The sequence below is a fragment of the Uloborus diversus genome, chromosome 1 (genome assembly GCF_026930045.1).
Source record: "Uloborus diversus isolate 005 chromosome 1, Udiv.v.3.1, whole genome shotgun sequence".
NCBI lineage: Eukaryota > Metazoa > Arthropoda > Arachnida > Araneae > Uloboridae > Uloborus > Uloborus diversus.
The window spans coordinates 188,658,559-188,673,304 of NC_072731.1; the positions used below are offsets into that span (position 1 = coordinate 188,658,559).

The following is a 14,746-nucleotide window of genomic DNA, read 5'->3' on the forward strand; positions in this document are numbered from 1 at the left end:
CTACTAAGTACTGAAATATTCATTAAACTTACACAGTGTATAACAGGAAAATAATAAACAATAGATGATAAGACATAAAGCAGTAATTTTTATAACACTAATTATTTTATTGATTTATTTTATTTTTGCCTCTTAGTATATCGATTATTTTTCTTTTTGTAAACCTAAAAAATCAAAACTGTTAAATGTAAGATGATCTATCTTTCAAATTGCCTCAACAAAACATTCTTCAAACAATTGACTGATAGATTCAACCTGTGAGCAAGGGAATTGAATGGATAAAAATATTTTAAGTGTGTGAATGATTTTCTAAGAGGATAAAAAAAAACTTCAGTGCCTTTTGATACATTGTGACACTTCAAAACAATCAATAACCACAGAAACTGTCCGGTTCTTTTATTGTAACTCCTGTGACTTTAAATCCTTTCTGAGTGCTCAGATATCAGTTGCTCAAGCTTGGGACGTATTTTAAAGATAAATGATTACAAAAGATCAAAACTTGCGGCTAATCCCCTATTTCCCTAAAGGATATTTCTGTGCATATAACTAAAAGCCCCCAGCTGAGAGAGGAATGACAGAAGCACCCTGGGAGGTCTATTCCCTAAGGAGCGCTTTTCGCAAACATCTGAGCAAGTTAGTTCCATTCAAAGAGTTGTCAGAAAATCAGGGTTTCTTGTGTGGTCAACCCTTTCACATCATTTTCTTACAACAAAACAGCTTGAATCTGAAAGGAATTTCAAAGCAAGCTTTAACACTGCTATAATTTGAAACATGTGATATACACTTCACTAGAAAAAAAAAAGAAAACCTTGCTTGAAATCAAGTCGGATTTTTTTCCTTTTTTTTAAAACATACTTTGATACATTTTAGTTAGTTTCATTGGATTATTTACTAATTAAGGCATCATTTTCAATGATTATTGAAAAGAAACCAAATATTTTACTTCCATTTTTAAAATCTCATAAAAGAAAGTGCATTTAAAACATTGGAGTTATTTTAAGACAATAATTAAAATCTTAAAAAGAAAAGGAGAAAAGGAATATTTCGTTTTGTATGAGTAATGCGTACATTAAACAAAATAATTCAAGATATTATCATTTCATTTATGCTTTCGTATATATTTTATGTTTTGCATGGTCAACTTTTATGTATAGGCTATGCAGTCGTCATAATTTTTGTTTGTGAAGTTAAACGTATTCAAAACCGTTTCACTAACAATTAATCAAAGGGTGCCGTGTATCTAAAAAGTTATAATTTAAGTTTGAAAATATCATCGTTTGAAAATAATAATAATACAGGGGTCTGGCCAGAGGAAATTTGGGTCCGTTAACGGACCCTTCACAAAAATCCGATCAACCAAAATGGACCTTTCACAAAATCCCGACCAACCACGATAGACCCTTCACAAAATTCTGATAAACAAAAACGGATCTTTCACAAATTGTTTTTGGAAGAGCAAATCTCAAATCAAAATAACGAGATAATGTTTGGAACCTTTTTTAAAGTTAAATTAGAGGGATCAACTTATACAAAATCTGCTAATTTTTCAAAAGAAAAAAAAATCGGCACTCTTGTGATGCTCCTGCAAGCGATAAATAACAACTAAGACCAAATAAATATAATGCTTGTTGTTGGTTTCTTTGAAAGAAATTGACAGCTGAAAGTGAGTTTGGGTTTATAATTTTGCTTGTTTGTTTTATGCAGCGGTGTTGTAAACTTCTCTGAAAAAGCGTCAACCTTCAGTCAGTCCAGTCGTGTAAGCACTTTTCTCCCTGCTCATGATTTAATAAACAATAATATACAGCAAAATGAACTTAGAACTGCAAAGGATAGTAGGGATGGGGGGAAAATGTGATCGCTTCAGATAGGGTTACTATTTTTAAACTTAACGCCACTTAGCGTCTGGTGGGAGCGATGTTTAACTGTTTATCACCACTTAGCATCTGGTGGGGCGATGTTTAATTGTTATTTTGGTAGAAAGTTATATGGGTTTGATTTTTCGATGCTAAAAAGGATAATTAATTTTAAATAAACTCTTTTATTTCTCGTTTTTATCTTTATATGTCTACATTTTGAAAAGCACAATCTTTTTGCACTCGATATGAGAATCATATTTTATTCTTTTTTCAAGCTAACTTCGCCTTATTAGGATGCAAATAAATGAAGTCTCTTTATTTTTATAACAACGCTTATTTTAAGTTTTTAAAGCGGAATTCCATTTTCTTTTATAAGTCAAAAGTTTAAATGCAGAATCAAAGGTTCATTTTTTATTTTATTTATTTATTTATTTTTCTTTTTTTCTTTTTCTTTTCTTTTTTATTCAACTGTGTCCAGACATTAATGATATGTTTATCATAGGACTCTAAAATGCAATTCTAAAATAATTTTGTCAAAAATATTTATTTTACGAGCTGTTTTTATACTTTTGGTATTTTCACTTGAGGATTACAATCTCTTTGCATCCGCTATGGGAATCTGATTTTTCGAATTTTCGATGTTTAGTACACTTTGTTAAGAGGTAAACAAATAAAATATTTTTTATTTTTGTAAAAATCACAGAGTTTATAAGTTCTAAACTAAATTCTGTGCTCTTTAACAATGTCTTGGTTCAAAAAGTTAAATGCTAAACCTCTGCTTGAATTTCTTTGTTACAATGATTTTAAATACTATACATATAACGTTTCCAGAAAAATGTAACATAATGTTGAATAGTAAATAAATATTGATACTTGAGGGGTGCCCATCTCCCAGAGAGCGATGCCACCCTCCCATACCCCAATACTCGAAAAACACGCAAGAATGATATTCTCAACAGAAAAGAGGGAAAACACTCAACTTTAAGTGTCAATGATGCAGTTTGCGCCATCTCAGAATTCAAAAATTTCGTTTTTTTTTTTTGCAAAATTTGTTTTTTCACAAAAATAATTGATTTTTCACAAAAAATGGACCCTGGGAAAAATCCTGGACAGACCCCTGTAATAATAATAATAGTACATATATCAATAAATACAAAGCTTCGTGAACACATTATGATTTATAAAAAAAACATACCCATACAAAATTTAATATGCAAGAGAATTTAAAAAAATGATATTGTGTAAAATCTATACTAATAGTATAACCAGTAGAGTTTGTTTATTTGAACGTGCTAATCTCAGGAACTACTGGTTTGAATTGAAAAATTCTTTTTGTGTTGAATAGTCCATTCGTTGAGGAAGGCTATAGGCTATACAACATCACGCTATGACTAATAGGAGTAGAGCAGCAATAAAAAATGTTATAAAAACGGGATTTATATTATAAAATGCTTGGAACGCTGCAGAATATTCGTAGCCACGGTGGCTCAACCTGAACGTTCTGGCTTCACGATCCAGTGGGCGTAGGTTCGAGTTAGCCATGTGACAAATCTTGAAAGTACCTTTCAGAGAAAATCCTAAACGATGTTAAAGTGATCGGTAAATAAATAAATATGTGTATATATATGTATATGTTACGGCCAAAGCCCGAAATTGGCCAGTTCGCGAATTGGCCAGCCAATTTGCGAACTGGCCGGCATTGCTGAAAACTTACCAGCCAAAGCCCGAAATTTTCTTGATTTCGGGCTTTGGCCGGCCAATTCGCGAAGTGGCTAGGAACGATCGGCCAAAGTAAGAAGAAAGAAATCAAGAGCAGATTCTTTTCATAAACTATTAAAAATGAAGTATTTTGAAATGAGTATTTCGGTGCACAATTTTTTCTTAAGAACATTTGGTCCAGAAACAAGCTCAAATATAAGAGATACCTCTGTGTGAAAAATAAGCTTGTAATGCATAAAAATATGATCTCGTCTTATTCTATTCTCATATTTAAGCCATAATTTAGACACACGGTAGTATGTCAGCCAAGTTCGGAAATCAGGCGACACATTTGCCAGTGTGTATCTTACACGAACCATTTCAGGCTACTTTTGACTCCCTCATTTCTCAAATACTATTAAATCTATGTGCTTGAAATTTTGTATGTCTAATAGAGTTGCCTAGCAGACCTATAATCCTAAATTTCATGAATGTACCTCTTATAGTTATGTAATTATTACTATCTGAAAAGTGTCATATTTTACACTGACTGACTCACTCACTCATCAAAATGTTTACGAACTTCGAAGTGTCTCACATACTTTAAATTTGGCATAAAGATAGATTTTCATGCATATGTAAAGGGAAAAATCTAAAAAGTCAAAAAACTACATTAAAATAGCAAAAAACTACACTATTTTTTATGAGCATCATGGCGTAATCACTTCACCGCGCGATTGCAAAATATTTTGCGAAATAAATCAAAACAATTGGGCTTGTCAAACGTTGCCAAAACAAGGCTGTTGAAGTTTTAAATTAACAATTTAATCTGTAACTAAAATGGGGCTTGAAACAATACTTTAAGTTCCGCTAAAATGAAAAATGATCCATCAAATAATTAAATTTGCAAATCTAGAGCTAAGTCTTTAAAATCAAAAATTACCGGCTTTAAAATTTTATAAAAACTTTAGATCTCAATTAAATGCAAAATTTTACAGGAGGAGCGAAAATGGCAGCAATACTTTCAACAGTTGAGAAATATTTTCACAAATTCTGCATATTTTACGATCTACGTTATGATAATCCCCCCGAACAATAAAGAAACTCCTGACAGATTTTGAGATGAGTCTTTGCAATTTTCCTAATTGTCGACAAATATGAGGAAGCGAAAGACCAAGAGCTAAAGCTGATAAATGGGAAAACAGATGATTATTGCCCAAATTGGCGATCGCGCCAAATCATCAGTTATCAAAATATTTTCATAACTTCTAATGAAAAGAAACCGCAAACCAGTGCACCGAACAGCAGGGAAAAAAGGAAATCATATATTTGTAATATACGCTTTTGCATTTATAACTGTCTAAATTAGAACATAACCTTTGATTTAGCTTTTCAAAAAGTAATGATATCCCAACAAAACATAAATGTGAAAAAAGAGCCAAGTTCGGTTGAAATGAGGTGCGGGAAAGACGGTGTTACCGACAAAAAAAGTTCAGATCTAAACTGTTACCAAGTTCCATAGCAGTTCCTCATAGAAGTTGGGTTTTCCCATGTTCTTCAATTCATTTAGAAAACAATTTTTTACTTTCTTTGATATTGGATTTAAAACTTAGCAAGTTTGAAAAAAAAAAAAAGTAATGACTAAAACTTGCCACAAGTTTAAAATCCATTATCAAAGCAAGTAAAAAATTGGTCCTCCCTAGGTCGAGTTAGATCTGGAGTAAAAAAAATCACTCTTTTCAGTGGTGACAAAAAGAAAACTGTGGGACAATTCCTTCACTTTTTGCTGATAGGTTAAATGGAGAAAGTAATGCCTAAATTTTAGCTAAGCCTAAAAAAGTTCAAGTTAAAAACACAAATAACTCCCACCTTATTCAAGTTAGAGCATTGAAACAAATTGCATAGAATGCGGAAAACTCTGCCCTTTCTAACTATATAATATCAATATGTGCAAGTAACTTTTCACCCCTTTAATAGGCAATAATAGCCAATTTACGCAAAATTTGAGCTTAAAAAATCAATTACAAAAAACACTAATTCAAATTTAAAAAAATAAAACCCCAGGTGCACACCCCCAAGGCTTGAAGCAATTTTGTACAAAATTTCAAGGTTGTAGGTGCTATGGGGTTTCCTAGACGCACGTGCGACAGATTTCCTTGCAGAATTTCTTTGAAACCTTAATTTTATTTACTATAAAGAGATTATATGTGTACCATCTAAAAGTACTTGAAATGTTAATATCTTAGTAAAATAAAATAAATTACAACAAGAGTTTCTTGAAATACTATAAGTTACATCCCTTTTGACTAAGGAAAAGAGCTTGAGTACTACTCCCCTAAAAGCACCAGAACCCAACAGAGAAGTTCAATAACAGGGTTCTGTCCCTGGAAAGATCGCAAACACATATTTGGACGAAACAAAAACTGCTAGAAACGGCGTGACGACACAAGATCGTCCAAGCCAGTTAGGAACCATTTTCTTGCGACTAGCCTGCATTGACCGTGGCAGTTTTAACACAGACTGTTCAGCTGATCCTGTATCGACTGGGGCAGGGAATGGGTTAAATTAATTACAAACATATCATTTGTAGACAAACAGAAGATGGCAACAAAAATATTTTAGATGATTGAAAGTTTTTCTACGTTTTGCCGGAGCGTCGTGCCATTTTAACACTTTATTCTGCATTTGTTTTGTATCACAAAGCAGTTCGTACAAAATTTTGAATGATACAAATATTTGTCTAGATGTGTGTTAGATATGCATTTGCTATGACAATAAGTTGCTATGCCAAACGATCTTTGTTTACGACTTAGATTTGGGCACTCCATGGTTTTCACACGGACAATTATACAATACTCCATTCCCCCTTCTGTCAAAGATCTCATCTCTGCAATCTTAAAATACACTCGTTATTTTTTAATTAACAACCAAAATATTTACTAGAAAATAGTTATACAAGAGTTATACAGAACAACATTTGCCGGGTCAGCTCTTTATAAAAATCTTACACAAAATATGGTTTTCTCTCTTTTAAATATCTTAAAAGCAAACTATAGTCACATTTAAAAATTCTATTTTCAAGAACTAACAGCAATGGGAGTTTTGACTTTAATTTTGTTTACATAGGATGTTAATGGAAATGAATTAATAATAGTACTAATAAACACAAAACATAAAAATAAGGTTTAAAAGAAAAGGTTTATTTTTCTTGCTTTTGAAATGACTTTTATTTTTTATTTATTAGATTTTTTTTTCTCATATCCAAGAATGTTCTGTTCGCTAATTTATTTTCTTACCACTTTTGCTGCTCTATTATGTATGAATTTAAAATAAGATTTCTAAACATTTCAGTGTTCTAAAATTCTTGTAATTCTTGTTGTGGATTATATTTTTGTATTAATGCTTCTTTAATTAACTATACCATTATTTTTCAGTTTACTTAAAGAGAGTTATAGTTCACCCAGCATTTAAAAATGTTAGTTTCAAAGAAGCTGAAAAATTTCTTGACACCATGGATCAGGGTGATGTCATTATTAGACCTAGTAGTAAGGTAAAAACCTTTCTTTTTAAGTATGTTTTTCTTTTCTGTAGCATATTTGCATTTATATTTAAAAAAAAATGTGTATACATTTTTCTCTTATTTTCTAGTAAAAGTATGAAAGGTAACACACAGATAAAAATCTGCTGGAGTAATGTTGTGCTAGCTTTCAGAATCGGTTATGAAGGTTCATTTCAACTAGATTTTTTTTTAAACGATTGGCATCTGATTTTTTTAGCCAGTATGTAACATACATGAAATACACCACCAGCTCAGTCATAGCAATGGTTCAGTTCAACTCGAAGATTGAACCCTGTTCAATCTTCGAGTTGAAACGAACCATTGCTTCGGTCACTCGTCTGGTTTGATAATTCTATATTAGCTACCAGTTTGTTTCGCACTCTTGGCTTCTTTAAGAGGTTTTCCATCTCCAGCTCAGTCACTTTCCTATGCCAGGCTGATGAGTGCTAATAAGCACGAAACTGCAGTCCTCGGCTGGAAATGACTGAGCTGGCGGTGTATTTCATGTATTTCTGCTTTAACCCTTGCTAATGGGCGGTAATTTACTGAATACAGTATGTAACATGTCCCTATTATGTCTATACTAACTTTCAAATAGTGTGATGAATGCAAATTTAAAGGAAGTTGGACTTAGACTACTGTTACCCATCATCAATATGTAGTTATGAGTAATTCATGTTCAATCACTAAGGACTGGAATTTTTTCTCGGTAAAAAATCACAATGAAAATATGAAGATTGATTTACCTCACCATCTAGAGTACTACCCTACAATCTTAGATCCTGTGATATTTAGATTGGTGACTAAAAGACATAGATTATTCCATCATGAATCTGAAAATATGCAAAATATGTATATTTAATACTTAAAAATCATTACTTTTGATATTTTGTCATCTTTGAAATGTGTATCTGTGAAACAATAAGAATCAAAAGAAAAAAAAAAGTGCATAAGAAAAAAAAAAGACTATGTGAAGTGTAATCCCTAAAAGTTATAATTTTTGATCAGCACGTCATTCCGTCACACAACTTTTTTTTTCTACTGTTTACCTCAAGAATTAAGTTTAATTAAATTTAGCTTGAAATATTTTAACATGAGTCAATTGTAAATTTATCTGAAAAAGAAAATGCATAAAAAGAATTTTAAAAAGTTACAAACAATAGAACTACTCCCTCTTGGAAGTATCAAAACTTGATGCTTTTGTAACTTTTATAAATCCCTCACATAAGGGAGTGAATAAAATAACAATAATTAACTTTGAAACTGGTACTAAAAATTAAAATGGTAAAAAAAAGAACATTGAAACTTTATACTGTACTAGTATTTTTAAGAAGCTTTTCATAAATTTTGGGGCTGAGGATATCATCTTAACATTTTTATATCACACACTAATCTATTTATTCAGTCTTTCTTCACACAATCCAAAGCGGACAAATTTTTTTTACAAAAACGTTAGTGACTTGTATCTCAAGTACATGAGCACTCTCCCTACCTATACAATAATGGATATCATAATGCTCCAATCATTTGAATTTTAACAAATGAGGGAACGATTTCAAATGTGAGCGACAAACGTCTTTGCTGTAAAAAAATTCAATGCATAGAAGTAATGCTTTAAATTTACACGAGAAAAACCTAAGTATTTCATTAAGAACTGGTGTGTTTTATATGCTTAAAAGGGGGGTGGGGATACTCATTGCATATGAAAAGGTTTTTTTATTTTATTTAAAAAGTGGAACAAAATACTTTTGTTTTGAAACTTGAAATATCCTTCTTTTACTTAAAAATGGTTTATTTGGTGTAATATTACTCGTAAGATAAATGAGAACAAATAACAAAAATGATAGCCAAACTGCTAATATGTGGAGTTACTTTAAATTTTAAAATATTGCTCTGCCTTTACATTAAACTAAAAGCAATATCTTCCCCAAGATCAACATCTGACTCATTTGGTCATAAGTTTAGTCAAAAAAATGATACAAATACCAACAATGCTAAGGAATGTCAGACATTTAAGTATGATTTTTTCAGCTAGAGCAGTAGAATAACAATGGGTGCTCAAGTCACTGAAACTTCAGTGGAAATTGTGAGTTTACTGCTTTACTCCTCATATATTTAGGGTTGCCAATCTTCTGGACATTCTGGTTTTCAAACCCCATCTAGATTGATGCCCGGATTTAAGGTGATAATCCAAAAAAAAAAAAATAAATAAATAAATAAATAAATATAAATAAATTTCGCGCCCTGTTTGTACAAGGATTACCAAGTGAAAGGTATATAATAGCTCAATACAGCTGACTTGAGAAATAACTACACTACCTTTGGGATATTATTGGTATATTGCTAAATATCGTTTTATTGTCAGCTCCTACCGTTCAATATATGGTCAATAATTTATATTACTTGGTACTAATCATGTTTATGATTTATGCTTACCCCCCCTTCTATCATAGTTATAGTAACTAAATAGTTCTCAATTAGGGGAGAACATCATTGAGTAGAACTAATATTTCGAACAGTTGACTTTTCAAAGAGAAAAATGTGATATTACATTTTGTTTCTGTGCAAAGGTATAATGGTTTGCATACTTTAGCACCAAGAGTCACTGATTTATTTTCATTTCAATATTCAATTGTTTTAATATGCATATTTTGGATTTTTAAATTAATTTGAGTGAAACTTGATGGCAGTGGTGCCCAAACTTTTTCTATCTGTAGGCCAAACCTCATACTAAAATAACTCTCGCAGGCTAAAACACTTATAAATTTTCAAAATATTTAATTTTTTTCTAAATGTGGAAAAATATGGAAAAGGAAAGAAAATTAAAAACCAATAATTGTTTTTATCAATTCTTCTTATATTAAATGCATCTGTTTTTCAGGAACCAATTTCTGCATATTGGGCTCCAAGTTTGTAACATTGTCATTGATCGTGCTTTTCTATTTATAACATTAAACAAAACAGTGGGTGACGTTCATCAGCTTCACAAGCCGGATGCCCATAGGCTATAGGTTGAGCACCGCTGCTCTATGGAATGTAAAGCCTAGTGTTTTTGCGTGATCAAAAAGTCAATCATCCACACCACACTTATATATTGCCAATACCCTAGTTCTTTCCCCTAACCCCTGATGAAAGTGTGAAGACTTGGCCTATGTAAATTGGTAACTTTCATATGTTACAAAACATTCTTTGAATTATTTCTTTCAAATTAGTTTCAACCTTTAACTGTCAAGTGTCCGAATACTTTCTACTTCTGATGTAGAAATGTTTGCCTGTTAATTGCTGTGGTGTATGAGTTTCCCTTCACTCCCTCTCTTTCATTTGTTTAACATAAAAGTATTTTTAACTGTGCATTTGAATTTTTTATTTGTTTTTATGCAGGGAAACAACCACTTAACTGTTACTTGGAAAGTTACAGATGGTATACATCAGCATATTGATGTCAGAGAAGAAGGAAAAGAAAATGAATTTAGTTTAGGTCATTCATTAATTATTGGTAATGAGGTGAGTTTTCTTTAAAAAACTAAGCGCAATAATCTGGCTTCAGGAAAATGTATCAAGCGCAATAATCTAGGTTCAGGAAAATGTGTCAAGCGCAATAATCTGGGTTCAGGAAAATGTATCAGTGTTCAAAAACATTGTATGAGCTGCTGATCTGATATTACCTCATAGTATAAATCAGTAATCCATGGTGCCAATGGTCAATCGCCTTCATTCAAGCTATTTTACATTATTTACATTTAAAAATATTTTTGTTTGCATATTTACAGTAGTTTTGTGTATTTAAATTCAACCTATTTGGTCTTACACGCAAGATAAGTTAAACATTTTAAATATTCAACTATTTGAGTAGCACACAAGTTTTATAGAAAATAAATTAAAAACATCAAAAGTACATTTAAGTTAAATTAAAAACATAGCTGTTAAGTGGATCAGTCATCACACATTGTTTGCTTTCTAATTTATTTTCATTCACTCTATAATATCTGATTATTCGAGAAAATATGAGAAGGAATGTTTAAACAGAAGTAAAAAATTAAAAATACCATTATACTTGCTGAGTGCCCCCTTCAAAAGTAGTTGAACAGTTCTATTTTCTCAAAACGCTAATTTAGACTTTCTTGTGAAAAACACGTTTTTGCTGAAAAATTGTATTCCGTTCATTATGGAATTGAAAACTCTAAACACTAAAACTTCAAAAAGTAGAAGTTGAGAGGGAATGAGAAAAAAAAAAATTGAGTTATCGGAAATTCGGCTTTTTAAATATGAAAACAAAACGATAGAATAAAATAAAAAATACCACCACTGAAACTTATTAAATTTATAATATGGACAAAAACATGATAGAATAATGTATCTAGGATAATATCGTAGCCTCAAAGCAGTAGTAGCATATCTGAGGCGACAATCTAACATAATTCCATAAATTCAAGTTTGTGTAGGTTGGAAAACTAATTTATAATTTTATGTAGGATATAAAAATAATTTCTTACTAAAAAAAAAGACTTTAAAAGAAAAAAAACCTATCAAATATTGCTGTAAGCAGAAATTTGTTCTTTCATTACATAATCATCAGATACTTTAAAAGCATCGAAGAGGGAGTCCGGAACATTCGGACAGGATTCTATAAAACGTGCAATACATCTACTGCTTTTCTTGCAGTCTTTTTCTTCTTGCACCGCCAATTGCAGCGTTTTTGCGATTTTTTTAAAAAGTTGTTGAAAACTTGGAGGCACATTAAACTTCAATGCAATTTCTTTTTTCTTTGCTACATCAAAATCAAATTAACTCAACTTTTTCTTCCTAGCTTAAAATTTTACATTTTCCCTTAGCCTATTTTAAAATTCTTTCTCCAACATTCAGGAATCAATGAAATGGCACTAAAAACATTCGCTTTTCTATAACAATGGAAGAAAAAAGCCGGTCTTGGAAAGACAGTAACTTTATAGAATACCGCGAACTCCTAAAAATAGCTTTTCCATCCTGTAAGTCCTTCTTCGCCTAAAACTATTCCAGAACCTCAAATAAAAGCACCCCTCCCATTAAATTTCTCCATCAAATTTTCAGAGTGCACTAAATCAGAGTTTTATTTTACCTCACTTGCAGGTTTTCCTTTTTTTCCCAAAAGAAATGAAATAAGCAGTATTTTAAAACAAAAAGAAAAATAAAAACTTGCCAAATTATATGTAAATATTCAGTTTCAGATTTATCAGATCCACTTTTTCTAGATGCCTTTTGATGAAATGCAAGGGGGCCAATTTCTTTCTTTTTGTTTATACTGGAGAGAGAAAAAAACATGTTTTTGACTCATAGGGTACGTTACCAAGGAACTTCGACGACAGTCATGATTTGGAGGAATATTTGGACTCGACGAAATTCAGCTTATCAAAAACAAATAACATTAATTATCCACTCAGTTAGATGGAATAAAGATTCATTGCGGCGCTTATTGAACTTTTCGGCTTGTCGAAGTTTAACTTACCGAATTTTCATTGTATTGTTAGTGGATAACCTAGATATACAAGTCTAACCTTGTTAACGAAAAATTGCTTTTATTTCTGTTAATCTTGGGGTCAAGGCTGGTACATCATCTGAACCTCAAGCATTTTATTCTAAGAAGTCAGCAGTTGGAATTTCATTGCTGCTTCTTGAAGCCAATGGGTTTTCTGGAATATGTAGCGTATAAATGAGAAAATATAAGACAGTTTCAGTTACTAGAGCTGAAAAACAGAAAGAACTCAGGAAAGGGCTTCAGGTACAAATGATGAACCGCTTTATTAAAAGTATATACATATGTTAAATTTTCATTTGTACTAATTTTACTTTGCATTGCAGTCGTTTGAAGATCTTGATGAAATAATTGCAAGGCATGTTCAACCCTTATCCAGCTATGCACGTGACCTTTTAAATTTTAGGTATTATGTTTATGCTGATGGTGGTAAAAAGGAAGAAATGGAAAAAATTTTATTCGAAGAAAAGAAAAAGGCAACAAACAAAATACATTACTATGTATCAGCATGTAAACAGTTCCCTGGAAAATTTCTCCTATCATATTTACCTAGAAATAAGGTTAGTAAAGTAGTGTTCTATGTCAGATTAAATATGTTTGAGACATAAATTGTAATGATTAGTTGTTCATGCATTAAAATTTTGAGAAATGGGAGCTTTTGTGCAGTAAAATTTCATTTCCTATATTACAATTTTTATTTTTGTCATTGTACATCCAATCAACCGAAAAGAAAATGATAATTTTTATTTTTGTAAAACTAGATTACACTGGTATAATTGAACAACTAACGGAGGCTCTCAATTAGTCCCTGTTTGTTCCCATTTTACTTTACAACACTAGTTTCAGTTAATAATTTTTCTTGATTGGTAATTCTTTCATCCATTGCCCCACCCCCAAATTTTGATATAAGCACTGTTTACACTTGTCACAAATAGCTTCCTATTGTCCATAATGGCAGCTTTTTGTTTTATATCAACCCTTTGTGTTTTAAAGTACTGTCTGACCACCAATGAGATGGAAAGGCTAACCTCCCGTTTACAGACGGAAATGGAACCAACAGAGTCTCATGAAACATGCACATCAAATTCTTATTTTCCCCCTCATTCAGATAGACTCTCTTTAACTGGGGTTTTGCCAATTTCATGGCAACTGTGGGCAGACAGCAATGCATTATATTTCAATTGCGGCCGATGTTGTTTTTTTGTTATGACAATGTCTTTGGAAAAATAATTTCATATGCATTTGTGAGCTTTAGCAAGTTTTTCAAAATCAAGTATATTTATTTTGTTTTTGCATTAGTGTCCAACTATTTTAAATCATGTACTCTTGTTAAATTGTATTAAAATCTTGATTTTATCCTTTAATAAAAGTACTTTATGCCTGTGAAACCTTTAATATTTTTAAGAAACGGACGAAACAGAATTATCCAAAAATATGTGCTTGACAGACAGGACTATAAAAATGAATTATTTTTTAGTCAAATCAGATTATTACTGTTGTGAAATTATCTTTGTCTACTGCCCATTCACAATCTTCTTGCATCTTGTCTCTCACATCTGGTTTTTCTTTTTTTTTGGAAAAGTTCCCAAATTTAGGGGCTAGTAGAACCCATAAAGAATGAATGAGAAAGCAATTAGGGAGTTTTAGGAAGTCAAAAAGCAATGTATAAATGAAGCATTTATTGATACACTGATTAGCAATGAATTAGGACTAGGATGGAGAAATAAATGTAAAGGATAAAAGGTGTAGTTATTATAATATACCAGGGTTTGAAAATATTATGATGATGTTTTCCAAAATATCTGATATTTTCAATCAGCACAAATTAAATTTTTAAAATAGTGATTGCATCCCCAAATTACTGTTGTTAATTCTTGTATATTATTAGTTATAGACTTAAAATTAATGTTTCTTTCATTATTTGTAAAGAAATTGACATTTCATGCTAAAATTAACATACTTAAAATAGTGTTAGGCTTGTTTTAAGCAAATACTTTATCATTTGAAGTTCAGCAGCAGTGGTGTGGGACTGACACTCCAAGTATGCCATGTTGTTCATCAGATTAGTACTATACTTTATTGTACATTCTATGCAGGAGTTGTATGTTTAATAAAAATAAAATT

General features: G+C 31.3%; 1 protein-coding gene across 1 annotated transcript in view; it reads left to right on the plus strand.

Annotated features, from left to right (window-relative positions):
• LOC129234099 (transcription elongation factor SPT6-like) overlaps positions 1-14,746 on the plus strand; it is a 95,114-nt gene that overhangs the window by 73,589 nt on the left and 6,779 nt on the right. The window contains 3 exon segments of the mRNA XM_054867991.1: positions 6,989-7,104; positions 10,495-10,617; positions 12,949-13,182. Coding sequence (XP_054723966.1) covers positions 6,989-7,104; positions 10,495-10,617; positions 12,949-13,182 — 473 coding nt within the window.